General features: G+C 32.7%; 1 protein-coding gene across 1 annotated transcript in view; it reads right to left on the reverse strand.

Moving 5' to 3' along the window:
* LOC147070327 (uncharacterized) overlaps positions 1–25,223 on the reverse strand; it is a 160,031-nt gene that overhangs the window by 13,620 nt on the left and 121,188 nt on the right. The window contains exon 4 of the mRNA XM_085949876.1: positions 17,537–17,749. Coding sequence (XP_085806002.1) covers positions 17,537–17,749 — 213 coding nt within the window. The remainder of the gene's footprint in view (positions 1–17,536; positions 17,750–25,223) is intronic.

A 25,223-nucleotide genomic window follows, 5' to 3' on the forward strand; every position in this document is an offset into this window, starting at 1 on the left:
TTAGTTTCCGAAATTCAATTAAGCCCTGCCTAACCAAACCATAATGGTTTTGGTATGCTATGAGAAATCCGATAAAAATTGTGCACACTTTTTCAGTCATATTTATTTTGTTGAATTAAGAATACATATTATTACAGATGGCAATGTTTGGTTTTTTTTTTAAATTCATTACCCCTGCTTAAACCAAACCACAATCGATAAAAATACTCTCTATATATAAAATAGTTAAATTATGTATTATGGTTTAATGGCATAATTTTAGATATATTATCGATAAATGAATATATTTTTACTATTATTTACATGGCTTGGATTATGCAGGGTTTAATTGAATTTTAAAAACTAACAAAGACTATATACAGATTGTAGTATTAGTTCAATGAAAACAAAAACATTTGAATGACAAAACTTAGTGTACACTATCTATGTCGGATCTTAACAGCCTACCTCCACCATTCGCCATTGCCCTGGTGCTAAAAAAGTACATAAACCGAGGTTAGTTGCGTGGTCTTATGCTTGCACTATGCACTGGGGCGTGACAGGGTAGAATAAGTGGTTACATGTAAGTTGTACGTATACAGTTCATCGTGGGACACTTATTCGTGTGCCGCAGTACGTGAAACATGAGTTCGTATAACATTTTATCAAATGACGAGTTCTTCGTTGAACATTTCACCGTAGAATACATTTGTACGTATCTAACTAAATGCGGCAATAGTTTGCAAATAGGGGTTTGGGTCGAAATTCCGAAAGCCTAAATCCCGAAAGCCGAAATCCCGAATACCGAAATCCCGAACGCTGAAATCCCGAATGGCTGGAATCCCGAAGGCTGAAATCCCGAAAAGTAAAAAAATATAAACACCAATAATTGCGCAATTAAAAAAGAGACAAACCCATTTTTTGCGGAAAATGGGTTTTGCAGATTGCGCAATTTTTTGCAGGAGAGACAATTTTGTGGAACAAATGGATTTTGCCACTCTTGCTAAAATTGCGCAATTCAAGATTGCGCAATTAGTGATGTATATATTTTTTATTTTTTTATATTTTCACAAAAAATGGGTTTTTGTCTCTCTTGTAAAAAATTGCGGTTTGCGATTTCGGCCATTCGGGATTTCAGCATTCGGGATTTCGGCCTTCGGGATTTCGTCCGGCACCCTGCAAATAGTACTGTTCCAATTAGATTAACCCTAACCTAACCTAGTAAAAACATCTCCACATGTTTTAGCATACGTACAAATGTATTCCACGGTGAAATGTTTAACGAAGAACTCGTCATTTGATTAAATGTTACACGAACTCATGTTTCACGTACTGCGGCGCACGAATAAGTGTCCTGCGGTGAACTGTTTACGTACAAATTTTCGGATACGAGAGTAAGTAAGTAAGAAAGGATAATATTTTGTTGATTGCCGAAAATACTATTTTTTTAAATTGATAATTATACCGATACAATTATTCATTCGAAATATCTGTTTAATTATATAATATACGTTTAATATAATTAACATTTCTCAATAATCTAATTTATCTTTAATCGATAATTATTTTAATCTCTTTGGGTATTTTGTCATTAATATTAGAAAGATGCTTCTGTCAAGGACCCAAAGAGATATTACAAATAGTATAATATAGCATCAACGACATCCTGAAGATTATCAAATTTATTAGCCGGAAAATTGAGTTGAGATAACATTCTATTTTGGGAAAACTTAGCTCGTTAGATCGAAAGACAATTGATGCTCTTGTAAACAGTATAATTAATTATTCTTCACGAAATTGGCAGTAAGTTGTGTTTTATAAGAAAGAAATATTTTCAATGTCGTTATGTTGAACTTTTTTTGAAACCTAAAAAACCTAGAGCACTTTTACACATAACTTTGCGTCGAACTATTGCATGATTTTTCTCACAATCAATACTCTTTATAGTCAGACCACAGCATAAAATTTTGAATTGCGATAGTAGCGCTAGTCATGGCCCTCACATCCTGAAGCGGGGCCCTAGGCCAGAATGTTTGGCGGGGCCCCCTACTTATCGCCAAGGTTAAGGGCAATGTGATGTGCCCCAAATGTTACTCTGTGTATTTAAGCGATTTTCTATATTTTTAAATAAATCCCCTTGAATTATTGATTTGTCGGTACTCATATCATATTATTTGTCGGAATCATGTTATCAACCACTGGTCGCGATCATCCTGAAAAATACAGTGTACTTGCGAAAAGAGCCACCATATCTCACGTGTAAATTAAGCTTCGAATCTAATCGAAAAAAGATTTTTTTTAAATGGTACATGTTCAAACACGCGCGTTATCGTGATCTTACTCCCTATTTCAGTTATAGTTTGTCAATTTATAGCTACGGCCGTATGTTGTAGCTTAACCACTGGGGAATGCGAAAAGAAATGGCGTATTTCAAAAAAACACTACCTTATTCTTAGGTCAATAATTATTATAAAATAATCATTATTCGTAGGATGTTTATCACATTTGAATGGTCAAAGACATAGCTTACAATTAGTATCTTTAGAATTATTTTCAAATGTGTTAATCTTGCCCATTTTTTGAATAATAAAATGCCTAATTCTTGTCAAATTTGGGATCACAGAGATTATCAATATAATTTTTTATTGTACATATTTCACTATAATAATGTCAACAGAAATTATACTGATGGTTTTATAAATGCGTTTAAAAATTAATAAATGTAAACAATCTTAACACCACTGCACATTTATGTGCTGAAATGAGACTATATTCTAAAACATGAGAGCGAGAGGCTTAAAAGAATACTATTTTATGTAATAAAAATACTTTAATTTTAATATGTCATCATCATCATCACCAGCCTGAATCTATTCACTGCTGGATGAAGGCCTCGCTAATCTCCAAGCTGATTCCATTTCTCTCATTCCTGTGCGTTGCGTTGCCAAGTTTTTCCGCAGAACTTTATCATTCCATCGATCCAGCGGCCTCTAGGTCTACCTTGCGGATGTTTTGTACCTCTTGGATACCACTGGATGACTAAATGTGTCCAACGATTGTCCTTTCTTCGAGCTATGTGTCCAGCCAATTTCCATTTGAGGTTTTTAGCAAACTCTATCACATCATTAGTCCTCGTCTGTTCCCTTATCCACTCATTCCTCTTTTTGTTCTTTTGCGTTATGCCCAGCATGTACCTTTCCATACCACGTTGTGCTACTCTCAGTTTCTGGATCTCTCTTTTACTTAGGGTCAATGTTTCACACGCATGTGATTACGGGAAATACACACTGGTTGAACACTTTGCACTTTAGGCACAGTGGCAGGTCATTTTTGAATAAATTATTCAGGTGGCCAAAAGCATTCCAGCTAACTTTACTCTGCGAACAATTTCATCAAATATACATCCATCTATAGACACTTGTGCCAGATAGATGTAGTTTTTCACCTGTTCGAGCTGAATGTCATTGATGAGGATCTCTTTTTGGCCCGCCCCGCAAAGCAGTTAAACATGACTTTCTTCTTTGATACATTTATTTTCAAGCCTACTTTGTTGCTTACTCCAGCGAGTTCCTGCATTCTGCTTTGGAGAAGTGTAGCTGTAAATAGTTTAGGTGAGATTGTATGACCTTTTCGGACTCCTTTGCTGATAGAAAATGCGCGATGGTTTATGGAGATGTTGTTGCGCTACTGTATATATTATTATTATTATTGAAAATATTTATATAGCACCCGGGGATTCCTTGATTTCTGAGTGCATCGAGTATTGAAAATTTCTTTATGGAATCGAACGCTTTCTCATAGTCTATAAAACCAATGGATAGCGGCAGCTTGTATTCCTGTTTCCGCTCTGATTTCTCTGATGACTTGGATATGGTCCATAGTGGTGTATCTTCCTCTAAAGCTCGTTCTCTTGGCTGGTTCTCGTCTAGTATATATTGCAGACGGTTTGAGAGAATTTTATCTTAGTGAATTATTGGATTTGCATCCTTCTGCTTCTAAGGTAGGTATGGCATTTGCATCTGTATGCTATGCATATCTTGGACTAGGACTTCCATCTCTCTGCCTCTAATAAAAAAAGCCTTCAGCATGACGATTCTTAAAAAAACTCATTTTCCCCAAAAATGGAGTTGCATCCGTCTGCTTCTGAGGTACAGATAAACACAATGCTAACGGGCCCTTTTAATTAATTTTGTAATTAACGTGTTTATTTGCATTTGAAAAGTCACTAGCAAAAACACAATTTTGTGTGGCCCGTAAGCTATGGGTTAATACTAACTGCGTATATTTGTGAACGTGTGATGACTACGTATTGCGGAATTTTTACTGCATGACCTAAATGTGATTTTATATTATTATAGGGGATGATTGATTAATATATATTTTTCAAAATATTATCCAGCAACATTAGAAATACGTAAAGAAAACTAAGTATCTACTTAGGCGTATTGTGTTGGCCACAGAATCAAATCACAGAAGTCGTTGCCAGAAGTAAAACAAATGCTTTTGTTTGTTTCTGTATAGTAGAAATAAACGATTTTTTTGGGCTTTTAGCGCAAAGCATACTCGAATAATATATAGAGAATGAAATCTAAACGGAAAAGCCAAAGTGTTTATAAAAATCAAGCGCCTAACATTTTTATAAAATCGTATTAATTCCCAAAAGCTTCCGCAGAGCGACCTTAACGAGGAAAATTATCTGCCCTCCTTAATGGAAGGAATATTTTTTTTTCTTATAAACCAGCTTGCAAAAGCTGGTTTGTTTACTCTATTCAGAATATATCTCCGTAAAATATCACTACTTGACCTCATACTTTTCAACTTTTCAACGTATGCTGGAGATCTAAAGGTGTGGAGAGGGAAAATTGAAGAGGGCAAAGCTTTATTTGTGTTATATATCACAGTATTATAATATATACTGCCCGAAAGTAAATATGGTATGGTGAGATGTATTATTTACTAATGAAAAATAATATTTGTATAGTATAAATTTCAAGTTTTATTTTAATATTATATAAAAGTGAAATATCAATTTTTAATTAACTATTTTTGAAGTTATACTTCTTTTGGCGCGTTTGGGAAAACCGATCAGAGTGTATTTTTGGCGTGTGACGAAGTAACACATAATTTATTATTATGATTATATTCATTTCGGTCATTTAGGCATGCGCATAGTGTCATTTAGTTAGTCGTTTAATACAACCAAGTAAAGATCGCGTGTTGTAAACATAACCAATATTGTGTCATAATAAATATTGGTATATGTTTATAAACAAATTTCGGAGACTAACTAACACTCTACACTGTTAATTTATATTCATAAAACTTTATTTATATTGGAGTGTATTTTTCATTGTAAAGATTGTGTATCAAGATTTGAGGCTATATTTATGTAAGTATTATTTATGATTTAAATTATATATCAATAAATAAATAAATTTTGTGAATTTAGAGTCGGTAAATAATTCAAAAAATATATTAAAATTTAATTTTAAACATATTAGATTTTTTATTAATTCATCATGGGCACTTCTGAATCGATTATAACCGCTGTATGGCAAAGATGAGTTTTGGTCCAATACAATAATTAAATTAAAATTATCCTGTGCTATATGAGACATAGATGCATCGTTTACGTTTTATCAACCTAATCCTCTGTAATATTAATAGACTCAAGTAACGGCTTATTTTGTTTTGTTACACCAAAGAAGGATAACTTCTAATGCGCGTACAAAATTTTTATTCAAAGAATTATAGAGATATAGAATTACAAATTTTAATATGTATTATCGTAGTGTCAAATTACAGCAAACTCGGTAAGGAGCTGACCGTAATAATAAATTCCGCATATACGTTTTCACTTAGTCAGTCATCCATTGACGCAAACGCCGGCTTACTCGATTATTTCAATAAATAGAATATTATTTTGATTGTATAAATAGCGAATAATAATTCATCGGAAATGTCACTCGAATATACGTTTCCGGTCTGTTACTATCTCAATCTCCGTATCGTCCCGCACAACATCTCATTGTACCGAGATACGGACCTCGGATCCGTATCATCAGTTTAGTATTGTACTCGTAACATAACTACTGTAACATATTATTGTACAGACCGTTACACCACTAATAAAACTCGCTCCTGCATCCATCTTATACGTACGACCCGTCGACGACTCCCACAGTGGTAACTCAAATCGAACCCCACATTGATGACCCAAAACGAACCCCACAGAATTACAAATTATTGAAAAATAAACCAATAATTAGAATGCTACATTCTGAAATCTTGTGAATTATTCGTTAAATAAAAAAATGTTAATTTAAAATTATAGGCAAGTTCAAGTAAGTTACAACAAAAAATCTTGGAGTGATCCGTGACGTTGGTTACAAATTAAAGTAATACCTACCTACTTTGATTTAAAATACAAAAGTCGATTGCCAATAGTAGCCCAATTTGGAAAACGCTTCAGAGAGTATTAAAAGCCATTGATTGAAAGTTTGTAGCAATTAAGTATGACGCCTTAGCATAGTGGTCTATGTGCATGGGCGCGATACCCGAAAGATGCAAGTTCGATTCCTGCGCGGTGTCTTATTTTTTTCATAGAGGTTTTTTCTATTAGTTATAATCACAGAACAGATAATAAATAGAATACCGATGGGCTATATTCAATACGCCGCATCTTGATGCAGGGTTTTGAATGTGTGAGTGTCCTACGAAAATGAAGCACGTATTATGCATGTGCAATAGTGTGTGTAATACACCAACATTAAATGAGCGTAAATGCATAAACCGAGAGCAGTTTTCAGTATTCGACGTAAAACGTATTCTTGACACGTGTGTAAGTTTAACCCGGATTCTTCCTTACTCGAGTCGGTTACCTGCTATCGTCTTACCCCTTATGTATTTCAGTTCCCATTATTTCTGAGCTCCCTGGTTATAATATATTTTCTCAAAATTATCAGGTCTCGAAATGGAACGGAACGCACCGAAGCACCGTTCCGGCTCGTGAAATTTGTAAAATTATCGTTCCGTCTCGTGGAAAAAATATGTTGACCGTCTAAGCTAGATAGGCTATAGAATAGAAAATCTGACACACTTATTTTTATAAAATACATATACGATTTGATGACTATGTAAATATCTTCAGAAAATTTGTCGAGCGCTCCGGTTCGTAAACTTTTCCATTTCGAGCGCTGGAAATTATGTATGTTCAATAGATATAAATGTTAAAAAGTAATATGTAAATAAGTTAATACATCTAGCTTGCTCACTTGTACAGATTTGTATGAATAATTACATTCTTAAGGCTAGAGGAGGCCAAGATCCATAAAGGGTTATAGCTCCAGATAGAATAAAAAGTCTTTTAAAGGTGTTATTTTATTCCGCATTTAGTATAATACTTACAATACACGAATATAATAATATACCGGCAATTCATTAGGTACTTACAGATTTATATAAAGTTATTGATTATATGAATATTAATTAATTATATTTATATGAATTATTCAGTAAAGATATTTATTTACTTTCCCGACCAAAAGTTCTAAATAATATTGGCACTAATTAGCTTAATGTAAATTCATCCTTAGGGTTAAAACTAATATTATGCTAGCTGTCCGGAATAACTCACTATGAAAGCAATTGTGAGATTTACTATAATGTGAGAAATTGGTACAGTGGAAATTTCAAGATTTGTTTTAAGTGAAATAATATGCAGGTATCCGTTTAAAAAATAATTTCAAACGAGTTAATAACGTTTAGTTTGCCCACTCCACATGCATTTTTGTTAGAATTCAATTCATAAGTTGACAGAGAAAATATATATATATATATATTTGAAGGCACCCAAGTTATTCTGCTGAACTAATAATACTATCCATGCCTGCAGGTGGGCACTACGATATAATTGCATAGTATGCCGCTGTAGTGCATTTGAATTTCTTTAAAGTAACTTGTTTACCTTGCCCACTCCACATAAAGTTTGATAAATAAGCAATAATTTTATTCTTAGATCTAACGCTCGGAAAAAAACTAAATAAAAATTTATTATAAATATACCCAACTTGTTCCAATACGATTTATTCGTATCAATCGTGAATACGTTTTGAAATTGACTCTTTCTGACATTAAATAATTGTCATATAAACATATTTTGTGACAGAAGATGGAATTTATATAAGTTTATTTTTATTTTAAGATAAGAGTGGATAATATGCAGGTGATATAATTAAGATGTAACGTTCCTTTGTTTTTTTTAATCTTGTATAAAATTATTGGATGTCAGAATTATGCGTTTTAAATTTAGATATAGAATATATTTGTATGTATGTTTGTACCGTCCTTCGGTTTTTCTTTATACAAATCAACACGCGCAGTCGGATTTTGACAAAATTTGGACAGGACCTCATTGTTGATCTGGTGATTTCGCCAGATTTTGCAGAACTGACAATGTTTATTTAAAGGATCAAAATGTGCTACGAGATGGGAACATCAGTCTGATAACATTTTAAACACCAATAAAAATGTCATTACACATTTTTTTCCTGTGGCAGTTTATTGTGACATAACGTGACAGTATGTGACGTGCATCATAATATATTTGAACATATAAGTGCTGTAATTTTTATTTCCCAGCAGACGCGCTTTAATTCGCTTCTCATTGACAGGAGTACCTATACTATATTTTGTTAGTTATTATTTTTCTTTGCAAATTATAAAACCCATAATTAAAAACAGAAACTTCTTGGCCAACCTGTATACAATATAGGTAGATAATCCCGTATATAAATTAATATTACCAGTAAGCCGACGTTTATATAAACATTATATGAATAACTATAGTTTGTTCTGCGCAGTATAACAAACTGAATTTTAGAAATTTAATTGAATATTAGATTTATTAATTTTAAACGCATTTATAAAACCATTAGTAAAATATTAATGTTAACATTATATAGTGAAATATTTACGATACAAAATTATATTCATAATCTCTGTGATCCCAATATGGGTATTACCCACCTACCTACCAGGAAATATAACTATTTACAAATAACTGTCACAAGACCCCACCATATTAGCCCCAACGTTCGTATTTTTATATACACTCCAACCACAGCAGTGTCTTCCGTCATATTGAAGACGAGCCTCTTTGGGGGTTGGGTATCATCCACCCTTGAGACATGGCCTGCCAAGTAGAGTCACCCCACTTTCATGTTTAAGTCGATGGGAAGGGATGCGCCAAGCGAGGGTGTTAGGGGTGTGAAACACCCTGGCGGCAGGATTTAAGGGACGGCAAGAGTCCTAAGAACTAGTCACCAGAAAATAAACTGAGTAATAAAGGTACAATATTAAAAAAAAACAATTTGTTTCATGAGATTGTTTGGTGTATTGTAAAAAAAAATCGAAATTTTCGTCTATACAATTAAAGATTATTTTATAAATTTAGGCTTCCGTGCTCCATCAATACATATCGATCGTTCTATAATTGAGAATGTTATATTATTTAACATGTAAAATATAACTTAATTTTTGTTATGAATATGAACACTTTTGAAAGTTAATGTATACTATTAAAATGAGATAGAATTTCTTTGACTACGTGAGAATTTAGAAGTGGCTGGTATTTAATTAAATATTGAATGATAAATGTGTACTCATATCAAAAGCAAAAGGGATTCTCACCATCACTTATACATTGACGTATGCATATAAAAATATTGTCAAAGTTTTGAGTGATTTTTAGATACCTATATTATAAATACTGAGTTACTTTTACCGTTATTTAAATTAATAATAATAAAGTTATTTGGTTTAATTTTAACTATTGCAAAATTAAAAAAATGAAGAAAGCCCTTTTGCTTCTTACCTACTCAAATACGACCAGCGAATACGACGACTCGATGATCAACAACGAATCCAATTTTAAACAAGTTCATAAACAGTAAGTTAACCTATGGCAATTAGTGTAATAAACCGTAGTTTTTTCCATTGACATATTTCAAGACCTTGTGCCATCAATTTCAATAAAATAAGTAATAGTGCCACGTTTTACGATTTATGTTTAATTGATGTAAATGTAGATACAATACTATATATAAACATTGAATATCGTTAAATCTACCGGCAAATTATTATAACAAATTGCACTACAGTAAAGGCTTTTTATTATCAGCCTTCAATCTGCAAATATTTAAAAATTAGATCATTTCAAAAATTATATTTTTACACCTAGTTAAATTTAATTTAATTTTAGATACTTTGAATTGATTCGAAGGAATTGAAATTTTATCTCATATGTTTTTTTGTTCAGGGTTTAATTAAATTTTTAATCCAATGTCCATATATTTTCTTAATAGCGCCTGTAGTAGACGTGCATGTATTTACTGGCACCACTAGTGCGTAAATTATTAAACTATCGCGATAATAACTGTTTACACGCAAAAGTGCTGACTGTCTCGCCAATCTCAAAGCGTAAGCGAGACGCATTGTTGCTATTGTTTGGTGCTATTTGATAGGTTGTGAAAATTGATTACAGTCAAAGATGCTCTGTGCATTGTATTTCATTGTTTTTTTTTCGGTAGGTTCACCACGCGTGCGCATACGTCATGCACGTTCCAACTATTTCGTGAAAATTCAAAAGAATATCTTGTAACTTGCACGATAATGCTTGTTTACACATGCATTTTAATGTTACGGCCGTGATAATAGTATGTACTGTCAGCAGTAAATCCACGTGTAAACGGAGTATAATACTATGATATTACTCGTATCTTACGTTGACTTTAATGTGTAGCAATAGTAATATCATAATAAATATTATTATATATTTTTAAAGTTCTGTAAAAATGACTGACAAGTATCCACCTTCCTAAACAGTATAAACCTTATATCCTACATATTTCACTCCACGCCACTGCTTTATATAATAATATAAGAGCATTAAATATTTCATCATTCATTATTTTTGTGTACAAGTATGCCATTCATAATTTAAATATATTCAAATGTAAGCAATAGTTTTCAGTACTATGCAAAGTAGGCTTTGCTTTCAAAGTAATAAACTGGCTATCCGTCTCTCAACAAGCTTCCCGCTAAAGATCTCGTTCGCTAGGGCCAACTTTATATCGCTTTCCTCTTGTTGTGAATAAACAACACTGAGGCTAGGAATTGCTGGAAGGAAATCCAATGCTGCGGGAACGGCAACACTGCTCGTTTCTTCATCTCGGAAGCTTTTAACTGGAGCGGTTATAAAAATAGGAAAACATTTTGACCGTTTATGTAAAGGTTTATTGTAAACAGTAAGTACGGCCTTCAACTGGAGCAGTGGTGAATTTCGTTAAACGAATACTATTGCATAGAACATTATCTACTAAACGAAGCCTTATTATTATATTATTATGGAAGTAAATCAAACATTTAAATTAGCTCTAATTTATATTTTAACACCACAAAAGGGTTTGAAACCCAATTTAAGTAAATTATAATGGATTTAAGTTTTGTACTATTTATTCCATTTGAGTCATAGACTAAAGATACATCTAGACGCCACCCGTTGCATTGCTAAATGAAGCTACGTGCCGTGCGTTTGGTTTGTGGGCGAGCGAACGCATTCGCCTACAAATGTTCGAGACCATAGACCATTTCGCTAGTGCTCGCCCAAAGTGCTCGCACTAGACGCTCAGAATTAAAATATTTTTTTTTTTTTTTTACGTTATATAGTATTTTTAAACGGTGAAAATGCAACCATTAGGTAAAGATATCCATAATTTAAGTTATGTTAAAGAAACACTAGGTCACTGATATTAAAATAAATAATAATATACAAATAAATTGTCACGAACATGTATCAACTTACCTATGAAACGTAATACCATCTTCTTGCTTATCAGTACGGCTACCACATTTTAATACAACACGCAGAACCACCTTTCCTACTTAATTAACTAAAAATATATACCACTGACTTTATGTTTAACACAAAAAATAGCAAATTTAGCAACACGAACTCGCAGATTATCGATGCTACGTGAAGCGATTCACCACGATTTGCCAGCGATACTTTTGGAAACTGACTCAAGAATATGTAGACCTTTTATCTTACTCTAGCGCGTGTCGCAGAGATTATAAGGGTGCCGAATACTTTCTCACTCGCACTCATGCATCGTTTTTGTTCAGGCCTTGATTTGAGTCATTTTTGCAACCCGAGTTTCGTCTTTTGGCATCTTCAGGCACTATGTGTACGAGTGTCTATAAAGTGTCTACAAAGTACAAAAGGTTATCTATGAAGAAACGGCCAGAGTTACTAACTTTTGGCAGACACGATTTTATACATTTGGATAAGTTAGTCTACTATGCATTCCTATTGGAATCAAGGTAGATAATCATCTAAAGTCTTATCATAGTTGTCCCGTTGTCATTATTGTTAATTCAGAAAGGTTAAATCGACTTTGTTATAAATGCTTAAATTATTAATTATCCACTATAGTGAATTATAATGAAAATAGTAATTAATTTATCTCTTCCAGATATGGAAAAATGCATTATAATGTACCATATTTATTACATAAAACACTTTGTAATTTGAATCGGGACGCCATATTTTGAAACCTTGTTGTATATAAGAATGCGTACCATAATAATTGCTGTTACAAACCTTTCGCTGACCAAATATTCATTGACTGTTCAAGAATTGAACCTTAATATATTAAATTCTAATGGACAGAATTTAAATTCAAATTCCATCGAGTACCTTCAGTCGATAGTATTAATATTTAATATATCAGTAATTCGCGAGTTGTGTGCCATGTGTACCAGTGGCGAAGGGTGGAGGTAGGCTATTAAGATCCGCCATAAATAGTGTACACTGTACACTAAACTTTGTCAGTCAGATATATTTGTTTTCATTGAAATAAGACTGCAATTTACAGATGTCATTGGATAGTTTTCAAGATTCCATTAAACCCAGCGAAAACCAAGCCATAATAGATAATTGTCATAAAACACTCGTCTATCTATAAAACATCTAAAATTATGCAATTAAATCATACATAACTTTGAATATTTTATAGGACTGGTAGAATAATATTTTTTATCTATTATAGTTTGGTTTAGGCAAGGCTTAATGAATTAAAAAAAATGAATTAACAATATTTGTAATAATATAATATATTCTTAATCTAACGAAAACAAATAAGTATGAATCAAAAAGTGTACAAAATTTTGTCATATCGCCCAAAGTATACCAAAACTATTATGGTTTCGTTTAGGCAGGGTTTAATTGATTTTTAAAAACTAACACCGTCTGTAAAGTACAGTCTACAATTAGGGACGTATGGCCAACAATGTTTAATATGCACTATTTATGGCGGATCTGAATAGCCTACCTCCACCCTTCGCTACTTGCGTACTTGCTAAGAGGTAAATACACACTGACAACGAATACAGTTAATTCTAACTTATATAATAAATTAATACAATAAAGTATGTAAAAACTTTATCACCTACTTATTAAGTCGAGGATCACAATAAAAAATAACAAACAAATTATGAATATACATAATTCGAAAACATCTCATGCATATCATCATCATCATCAGCCTGACTCTATTCAATGCTGGATGAAGGTCTCTTCAAGCTGCTTCCACTGTTCTCGATCCTGTGCGTTGCGCTGCCACGTACTTCCGCAGAACTTTATCATTTCATCGACCCAGCGGTCTCTAGGTCTACCACGTTGTGCTACTTTAAATTTCTGGATCTCTCTTTTACTTAGGGTATATGTTTCACACGCATATGTGATTACGGTAACCATACACTGGTTGAACACGCTTTAGGCATAGTGGAAGGTCACTTTTGAAGACATTATCCAGGCGGCCAAAAGCACTCCTGCCTAGCTTTACTCTGCGAACAATTTCATCAAATATACATCCATCTATAGACACTTGTTGTCCCAGTTATAAACAACAGAAAAAACATTTTTGTAGAAAAAAAATACGACCCCCGACGGGACTTTAACCTGTATCTGCTGGATTCGCGCCAGTATGCTTTTACAATTAAGCTACGGGAACTTATTGAATCACGATAATTTTAACTAGTACTTGTTACATTAAATGCTTATCGAACTGCGTTATAATGTTGGCAATCGGTTTTAGTATATTAAATTAAGGTTGGTATCAATAATTAGTAAAATTCCTTAATTACTAACCGATGTCGCGGATCACTCCATTATTTAGTTTTTATAAGGTACGTATTAAAAATCATTTTGGTTTCACCCAGGTTTTGAGAAAACCACATAAATGTATTGTAACCTCACCGAGAATCGAAGCTAGGTGAGATCCCATTGCTTTGCACACTGGATTACGATGCATATCCCGAAATTTGTACGTAAACAGTTCACCGCAGGACACTTATTCGTGCGCCGCAGTACGTGTAACAGTTAATCAAATGACGAGTTCTTCGTTGAACATTTCACCCTGTAGTATATGTGTACGTACCTATGCTACAACATGTGGCAAATTTTATGAGATGTCTTTACTAGGTTAGGTTAGGTTAGGGTTAATCTAATTGGAACAGTACTATTTGCAAACTATCGCCGCATTTTGTAAGTTATTATTATATTCATTTCGGTCTCAAGGGTACATGCGCATGTACCCTTAGTGTCATAGCGTCATTTAGTTACAGTCATGTAGTTCGTACCCATAGTGTCATTTAGTTAGTCGTTCAATACAACCAAGTAAAGAGCACGTATTGTAAACATAACCAATATTGTGTCATAATAAATATATATGTTTATAAACAAATTTCTGGAGACTAACATTCTACACTGTTAATTTATATTCATAAAAATTTATTTATATTGGAGTGTATATTTATTTTTCATTGAAACTTGACGTGCAAATGTATTCCACGGTGAAATGTTCAACGAAGAACTCGTCATTTGATAAAATGTTATACGAACTCATGTTTCACGTACTGCGGCGCACGAATAAGTGTCCCACGATGAACTGCATACGTACAACTTACATAGAACCATTACGATGACCGCAGTATTACGACACATTGTGATTTCATTATTTGCCGATTAATTCGCACTATTCGTTTTGCGTATTATACTTTAAAAGGCGTATGTATATTATTTTTCGAGTAAATATATCACCAACTACACTGCTTGTAGGCCTTCATAGAAGTGGGTTAAACATTTTTATAAAGGTTTCCACGGTTTGCATAATCATTAGTTTAGAATTACTACGCAGAGAATTTTGTTCAGTTCGTAAATTTAATACAAAAAGTTCTTCTTTGAGCAGCTTTTTGGTTTCAACAAAACGCTCCTCTGAATAATTTTAAAACGTTTCAAACATTTTATGAAAATAATAAAAATATTTTGTTTGGATAGATCGCTAGATGAAGGTCGAGTATATTATTTGCAACGCGGGAAGAAAACGAAATATTAGATATTTTACTTTTAAACCGGAATACGAAATATTAATTCTTTGAAGTTATACTTCTTTTGGCGCGTTTGGGAAAATAAATCAGAGTGTATTTTTGGCGTGTGACGAATACGCTAATGTAACACATAATGTATTATTATGATTATATTCATTTCGGTCTCAAGAGTACATGCGCATGCGCATAGTGTCATTTAATTAGTCGTTCAATAAAACCAAGTAAAGAGCACGTGTGTAAACATAACCAATATTGTGTCATAGTAAATACATATTATGTTTATAAACAAATTTCTGGAGACTAACAATCTACACTGTAAATTTATATTCATAAAACTTTATTTATATTGGAGTGTATATTTATTTTTCATTGTAAAGATCAGATCAGATTTGAGGCTATATGTATGTAAGTATTATTTATGAGTAAAATTATATATCGATAAATAAATGAATTTTGTGATAATGTAAATAGATGTAAATAATTCAAAAAATATATTAAAATTTGATTTTTTAATAATTCATCATGGGCACTTCTGATACGATTATAGCCGCTGTATGGCAAAGATGAGTTTTGGTCCAATACAATAATTAAATTACAATTATCATGTGCTATATGAGACACAGATGAATCGCGTACGTTTTCATTAACCTAATCCACTGTAATATTAATAGACTTAGGTAACGGCTTATTTTGTTTTGTTACACCAAAGAAGTATAACTTCTAACGCGAGTACATATTATGTATTCATGATATTGACTACAGTTTGCTATTCAAAATTGAAAAAAAAGCTACAAGAAGAATAATTGCAGTTAGTCTTTCATTTAAAAACTTTTGGCGAAACTAACAGTCCAACTTAGCACTTTTTGCTGAATCCAGCATTATTTTTTGTCATCTAGCTTACAAAAATTCTATCTGATATACGACGTTAAATCTAGCAGTAATTGTTTATATAAAATAAAGGGTGCAAAACTACTTCACAGTCATACGGGTGATTATAAATTATTCTACCAAGAAATATTAGAAATAAATAGAGCAAAGTTGCAGAGCTTACCTATATTGAACGATCAACTTAGCTTTCCTAGTAGCCCTTTGTTATATCCTATATATGATGTTTTACATATGAGACTATAATTATGATGGTCAATTGTATTGACACAAAATTTATATATGTTTGTATGAGAGTCTATGGATGAGGATTTAGGTATGTATAGTTGTATAATATATATATATATATTATATTAGGTGAGTTATATATTATATTATATTAAGCGAGTTTATATGTATAATTTTGTTTTTGTTAAAAAATAATGTTATAAAAGTAGGTACCTTGTAAGAGTATTATTTAAGACTAATATCTCATTAGTTAACTCGATTAATTATTTTTCTTAGAATTGACGATTTACACCTCTTGAGTGTAGTATTTTTATTGTTATAAAGAATTTTGACCTATTATTAGGTTTGACGATTTATTATAATAATATGCTGTCCAGTGTAGTGTTATTAATAAGATAGGGTTTTTACTAATTAGGTTTTTTACTGACACTTCAGCTATTCATAATTTGTTTATTGTATTTCTTATTGTAACCTCTGACTAAATAGGTAGGTAATGGAGTTTTTACCTACTTTATTGAATTGATTTACTATATAAGGTATAGTTAAGGGTGTTCTTTGTCAGTGTGTGTTTGCCTTTGGTGAGTGTACACGACGCCTCAAGATGCCGAAAGGCGAAACCCGGGTCGCAAAAAACGACTTAAATGGAATAGTACAGAGCTTGAATTTATTAGAATTTAAATTCAAATTCCATCAAGTACCTTCAGTCGAAAGTATTAATATTATTAATATTTAAAAAAGAAGCATTGAAAGTATCGGCCCAACCAAACCAAACCACACCTGCGCATCTATTCTATACACAAGACTGCTTTCGACCGCTACGGCAGCTATCTAGGGTATGTTTGTATCGAAGAATTGGCACTTATTGCAACAATTACAATACGTTAGTTGTAATTGTTCATTGAATATTGTCTTTATTTACAATTATTATGTGGCTTTTCACATAATAATTATATCTTATGTTAAAATGAACAGAAAAAATAAAAAATACTATAGTTACCTTTCCCAACTAAGTCTTCTAACCCCTCCTTCTTCACCCTGCGGAGAGCTGGCAGAAGGAGCTTGGGTCTGGATCTTTGGAGTTTGTGCCAGTAGCCTCGCGAGGCGGTGCAAGGCTGGCGCCGTGGCAGTTGCCTGCGATGGAGGAGGAGGTGAAGCTGCTCCCAACGACATGCGGTAGGCGCGTGCTGCTACCACGTGCGGGGCTGGCACTCTGAGAACAAAAATAAATTACATTTAAGTCTTTGTTCCGCACATGTAATCAATGGTAATATTATATTATATTTATGATGGCAGTGCCACCTGTCAACATTATTGTACTATTTAGCTATCAATAATACCATAAGCATATGGTTAAAATATTCATAATTAAAAAATACTTCAATTTGAATAGATCAGTAGATGCGTCTAGGACGATTTTGCGCCGGGACAACTGGACGCCAAGCAATTCGAAAATAAACAGACGTTAGGTACTTATACGTACTTTTTAAAAAAATATTTAATATTATTATTCATAGTTGGTGATAATTTAAATATGCACACGTACATATGTTTAAGTTCAAACGAAAAAAGAGTTTTTTATTTTTATGTAAAGCCTTAGGCATGGTAATTCTCAATCCGCAATAAAAAAAACATTATGTTAAGAGTAAAATGAATTAAAACTACTAAGTAGTAGATAGAAACTGATTGAAATTCATCGTCGACGTTATGTTTACGTGTCTACGACAGTGCGGCGGCCAATTGTCCTGGCGTCCAGTTGTTCCATTCCCCAATAGATATTATATATTTCGGTAAAGCTAGTGTATTTTCCATAAGTGATTATCTCATGAGAGATTTACCACGGGGGCCCGGTAACGCTATTATTGTTACTATGCAATGCAATGTAACAATATCGCTGACGATGACCGAGCGGCTACCGAATCGGCTTGTATGTCGGGGATCCCGAGCTTGAATCCCGGGTGTGGCAAATACATTTCATATTGTTTTTCAATAGATCCAGAGTATGGACATATTAGGTTGAGCATGTGGTTAATATCCATTTATCGTAAAAATAAAAAACTATTAATACATTCTCCGCTCTATGTAGACCCATCTCCTTAGTTTCGAACGTAATTAAAAAGTTTAATAACAATGTAAAATATTAATGATAAATAAATATATAATGGTAGAGACGCAACTAGCGCGTAACGATTAGGTGGCCATTCGATATAATTAGCATGTTATTTAAATGTGGTAATTAAAGATTAAGTATCTCAGTTTATCAGGTTTTCCTTGGAAAATAAACCCTTAAATAATAATGTGAAGTTTATTACAATTGAAACTACGAGTACAATACAAACTGACCTAAATTCTAATAGATTTATGTTTTATTACATTTTATTACAAATTCCATTAAGTACCTTCAGTCGATTATAAATATACAAATAGGTATTAATACAAAGTGACCTATTGAAGAGTTTATTTAATAAAAATAGCATTTAATACAATCATTTTAGTACGTATAATTATTTTCATATTGTATAAAGCCTTCATAAAAATCACATTTTAAAAGTAATTAAAAAATAACATTGCTCAAAATAAATAATTATAAAAATCCCAGTTATCAATCCGCTTATCTCCAAATCAGCATACAACGTTCCAGTTTTGCCATCTGTACTATAATAATATTATAGTATTAATTGTACTGTAATTTTATTGAAAAATGTGTATTAGTAAGTATAGTACAATTGTACGGTAAATCTGTCAAAAATATTATAATTCTGAAGGATTCAATACGAAAAAATCACCGTGTACAAAAATACTATAATTTCACATCTATTTAAAATTTTGTACTATAATCGAGATAAAAAAGGGTGCTAACACAGCAACGTGCATGACTGTTATTTTGCTGATAAACTATTTAACATTCAATTATTATTTTATCGCACAGAACAAACAGAATCGGTGTTGATTTAAAAAAAATGTCACAATACAATTTTGATAGTTGTTAATTAATTTAATAATGAATATTTGAATTTTAAATACAATTTTATGTAAGTATTATTTTTTTTAATTAAATTATATCGCCATCAAAAAATTCTCATTAAAACCTATTATAAATTTACACAGCTGTCGGCTAATAATTAAGGCACTTAATTTATAGCTTGATATAAAACATTAAAACCGATAACGATATTATTTGATAAATGTTTCATGTAAAAACTACAACTAATTTCGTCATAATCAAGTAGTATGTAGGAATTTGGCACAAATTCAGTGGTTACAGGTTTAAGTCCCGTCGGGCATTGATTTTTTTTTTTAAAAAAGATTTTTTCTTGTCGATACATCTGAGGTGTTTCAAAATTATATATATTCATTACAAAAAGTGATACTTTCTCAAATCTTATAAATTATTCGTTGAATAAAAGAAATAGTTTACAAATGTGTATTACCTCACCAATTTTTTTAAAAAAAGTGTACGAGAATAATGAAATTGATGAAATTCTTCATAATTATTAAAATAAGTCAATGTTAAGTTTTTATTGTACGACAAATTACAAAACCTGGCGTATGTTTAACAAATAAAGGTATTTTTGTATGATTACCGAGCAAAAAGTATTAGTAAAAAATTAGTAAAAAAAAGTATTTACTCTGCATTCGTTTTATTCGTGTAATTTAAAGCTCTACCAAAAAAGTTCGGTGCGTGTACTTATTTATGTACGCGCGTTAGAAGTTATACTTCTTTGCCGTAACAAAACAAAATTATCACACACCGCGTTAGTCAAAATTCACATCAACCAAAAATATTCAAACATTTAGAAAATAGTTTTCACATAAACTAAATAATACCAAACAAAAGTAACGTAGGTACCTATCACACTTAAAAATATAAGTAAGCTTAGTTTTGACAGCTAATCACATAGAAAAAGGAGTACATTTCACAACGCGAAAGAATATTTTTCATCAAGCAAAATAATCGATACTCCTTAGTCTATGGTCACTATGGTCGGCTGTGATCACATCATTGCGCAAGACATTATGTTTCAGATCTGTCAAATAAAGTATGATATTAGATAGAATTGACGTTTTAATAGCCCCATATCAATAAAAACTAGAATAAAGGAGAGCCGCTTATTGGAGTGCCACTGGTTTATTTTTATACACTTTAACTTATATCACTTAATAAATTATATAATTATTTCTCGTTGTTTTTATTTTATTTTGGCCAACAACAATAAAGTCTTTGCCTCGGCAACGGTACAATTCTACTATCAAACTTGCGTTTGTATACAGCTGACTGATTCGCAGCTAACTTTATACTGTCAATTACTTTCGTAACGGCTCTCAATTTCACTCTCTACCAAACGCCCCAAAAGAAATATAACTTCTGTAAAGGTATTTCAATAATTGAAAATAAACAGTTGTATAATTTGATGTAAGTCATAGCATGTCTTATGAAAACAACCTACCCCAACGTATTAAATATACCTCGCAGGCTTCCGCAAATATCTCCAAAGGCTTACTAATTAAATCAGAAAGGTAAATCATTTACGGAGTGTCCAGGTAAGTGTAATATAGCACCCCTAGGGGTAATTTTGGATGTAACGTTACTGTATATATATGTATGTAGAATATAGCATAATTTATTTGACAATTATTATAATATTCTTAGATGTCTTGCGGAATCACTAAAATGGATTATTCGTATGAGAATAGATTTGTCACAGTAAAAACTAGACTTCATCATCATCAGCCTGAATCTATCCACTGCTGGATGAAGGCCTCTTCAAGTTGCTTCCACTTCTCTCGGTCCTGTGCATTGCGTTGCCACGTACTTCCGCAGAACTTTATCATTTCATCGATCCAGCGGCCTCTAGGTCTACCTTGTGGACGTTTTGTACTTCTTGGATACCACTGGATGACTAGATTTGTCCAACGATTGTCTCTTCTTCGAGCTATGTGTCCAGCCCATCTCCATTTAAGGCTTTTAATAAACTTTATTACATCGCAAACCCTTGTCTGCTTCCTTATCCACTCATTCCTCTTTTTGTCCTTTCGCGTTATGCCCAGCATGCACCTCTCCATACCACGTTGTGCTACTCTAAGTTTCTGGATCTCTCTTTTACTTAGGGCCCATGTTTCACACGCATATGTCATCACGGGAAGCACACACTGGTTGAACACTTTGCGCTTTAGGCACAGTGGAAGGTCACTTTTGAAGACATTATTCAGGCGGCCAAAAGCACTCCAGCCTAGCTTTACTCTGCGAACGATTTCATCAAATATACATCCATCTATAGATACTTGTTGTCCCAGATAGATGTAGCTTTTCACCTGTTCGAGCTGAGTGCCATTGATGAGGATCTCTTTTTGGCCTGCAAAGCAGTTGAACATGACTTTCGTCTTTGTTACATTTATTTTCAAACCTACTTTGTTGCTTACTTCAGCGAGTTCCTGCATTCTGCTTTGGAGGTCTTCTGAGTCTTGCGAGAAAATTACTATGTCATCGGCAAAGCGCAGATGACTCAGGTATTCTCCATTTATGGGGATCCCTTTGTCATTCCAGTCAAGTTGCCTGAATAAGTCTTCAAGGGTAGCTGTAAATAGTTTAGGTGAGATTGTATCACCTTGTCGGACTCCTTTGCTGATAGGAAATCTGCGCGATGGTTTATGGAGATTTACAGATGCTGTTGCGCTACTGTATATATTATTGAAAATATTTATATAGCGTCCAGGGATTCCTTGTTTTCTGAGTGCGTCGAGTATTGAACATTTCTTTATCGAATCAAACGCCTTCTCATAGTCTATAAAACCCATGCATAGTGGCAGTTTGTATTCCTGGTACCGCTCTATGATTTCTCTGACGACTTGGATATGGTCCATAGTGCTGTATCCTCCTCTAAATCCGGCTTGTTCTCTCGGTTGGTTCTCGTCTAGTACATTTTGCAGACGGTTTGAGAGAATTTTTGTGAACGTCTTGTAGAGAATAGGGAGTAGACTTATTGGACGATAATTTGCTAGGTCTTCTCTGTCACCTTTTTTGTGAAGAATGACAATGCTGGCATTTTTCCATACCTCTGGGACATCCTCTTTGCATATGCAGGCTGTGAACAATTGTGCAAGTACTTCATTTGCATCCTTTCCTGCTTTTTTGAGGATATCTATCGTTAAACCGTCTTCCCCGGGGGCTTTCCCACTTTTCATGTAATTTAAAGCATGGGTTACTTCCCAGGATGTAATTTCGGGAGTATGGTCTTCCGAATTTCCATTTCTCTGAAGATCTAAGTCTATAGTCGTATTGTCAGTGTCATCATTGTAGAGATCGCTGTAGAACTCTTCCACTCGGCTTAACAAGTGTTCCCAATTTCTGACGATAGAACCATCTTTTGCTTTTAGTGCTGTGATTTGACGTTTTCCTATCGACAAGCATTGCTTGTTTTTGTTTAGACTTCTGCCTGCTTTCACAATTGCTTGTATGAGGTTTACATTGAATTTACGAAGGTCTTCTCTAATCTTCCTTCGGAGGGTTTTGCAAAGTGATGAAAACTCCATATCGTTTTGTGACTTACAACTTTGCAACCATGCGGAAGATGATGACACATAACAGAGACATTTGACAGTTTATAAAAGCTTTTGTATCTATGATTTTTTCTTAAGAGTATTTGTAGAAATTTACTCAACGCTACAACTGACGCATTATTATCTATGATCATTTATATAGCATAGATAGTAATGCGAACATGAAATGACAGGCAGTAAATTAGTTACATTCAGGCTCTTCAACGATACAGTCAAATTATGCGCGCAACTCCGCATAACGTTTCAACCTTAAAATCATAATGTCAATCCTACTAAATTCAACATAAAAATTAATGTCCCAGTCCTGTGTATTGGCGTGTGTATCCAAATTATTATCTATAATACAAAACCAAGAAATACAAACACTGTGTATCATTCTTCACAACCCGAAGCACCATATCACGCACACACAACGAAACCTTCCAGAACAGATATCAATAACATCGGAGCGACATCAGCATCTTAAGAGTAACCCCCGATATATGTTAGTATCTGAGGTTTTTAAAATTATTTATTTTCATCAAATAAAAAAGTAAAATTTTTTTTTAGTATAGAATAAAAAAAAAATTATCACACAAAAAACGCTAAGAAATTCCGATCAAGTGTCTAATGGGAAAAGTTTATAAGACACCATTACAGTTATATTCCAAAGTCTTACAAAACTCGTACAATGTTTGGATCTTCTTCTTCTCATGCCAGTTACCATGTGGCCGATATTTGCTTTGCTGTCTACAGTGGCGAGGGATGGAGGTAGACTGTTAAGATTCGACATAAATCGTGTACTTACACTAAACTTTGTCAGTCATACTTATTTGTTTTCATTGAACTAATAATACAATAATTATTTGCAGATGACACTAGTTAGTTCAGAAAATTCAATCAAATCAAACAATAATAGTTTAGGTATGCTATGGGTGATCCGACAAAATTTTCAATCAAACTAATTTATTTTCGTTGAAATAAGAAGAAGTGTTATTTAGTTTTTTTTTAAATTCATTAAGCCCTCGCCTAAATAAATCATAATTAATAAAAAACATTCTTTTATCTATAAAATATCTAAAATTACGTATGATTTAATGGAATTATTTTAGATATTATATAGATAAACGAATATTTTTGGACTATTATCTACTATGGCTTGGATTAGAAAGAGTTTTAAAAAATTGTAGTGTTAGTTCAATGAAAATAAATAATTTGACTGACAAAGTCTAGTGTGCACTATTTATATCGAATCTTAAAAGCCTACCTCTACTCCTCGCAACTGCCGTCTGCTATCTTTAACAATTCAGTGGAGATGCACTTTACAAATGACGGAGGTTCTTAAGCCAAGAAACACGGCATATTTCTCTGCTACGCTTTCCACTGATTTTACTTAGATAATACGTTTTGGAATGTTGTACTTTTATCCATTCGTACTATGGTTAACTCTGGGACACAGTTCTTTTTTAAATTTCGTGTTGTGAGATTTTCAAGTTCATTTCATTGTTAGAAATACTGGGAAATATTTACGATAAAAAATTATATTTTATAATCTCTGTGATCCCAAATTTGACAAGAATTATGCATGTTATTATTCAAAAAATGGGCACGATGTTTATCACATTTGAATGGTCAAAGACATAGCGTATAATCAGTATCTTTAGAATTATTTTCAAATGTGTTAATTGTGCCCATTTTTTTGAATAATAAAATGCCTAATTCTTGTCAAATTTGGGATCACAGAGATTATAAAATATAATTTTTTATCGTAAATATTTCACTATATAATGTTAACATTAATTTTACTAATGTTTTTATAAATGCGTATAAAAATTAATAAATCTAAAAAATCTTAACACCACTGCATATGGATGTACTGAAATATGACTATATTCTAAAACATTAGATTGAGAGGTTTAAAAGAATACTATGTTATGTAATAAAAATACTTTATTAAAATCAATATAAAGGATAATAAGGCTTTAAAATTATATAAATAAATTATCTACAACAATTAAAGAATGTCCAGGATTATGGTCTGAAAATATCATAAAATCTCCATTTTGACCTACGTGGCGCACTTGGACCGTTAAAACCATAAATGCATTAAATAAATTAGAAAAAAAATTACAATATTTATTCATACAATT

Source organism: Rhyacophila brunnea, unplaced genomic scaffold, assembly GCF_057557595.1.
Source record: "Rhyacophila brunnea isolate RB1 unplaced genomic scaffold, BYU_Rbru_1.0 scaffold_22, whole genome shotgun sequence".
NCBI classification, from domain to species: Eukaryota; Metazoa; Arthropoda; class Insecta; order Trichoptera; family Rhyacophilidae; genus Rhyacophila; species Rhyacophila brunnea.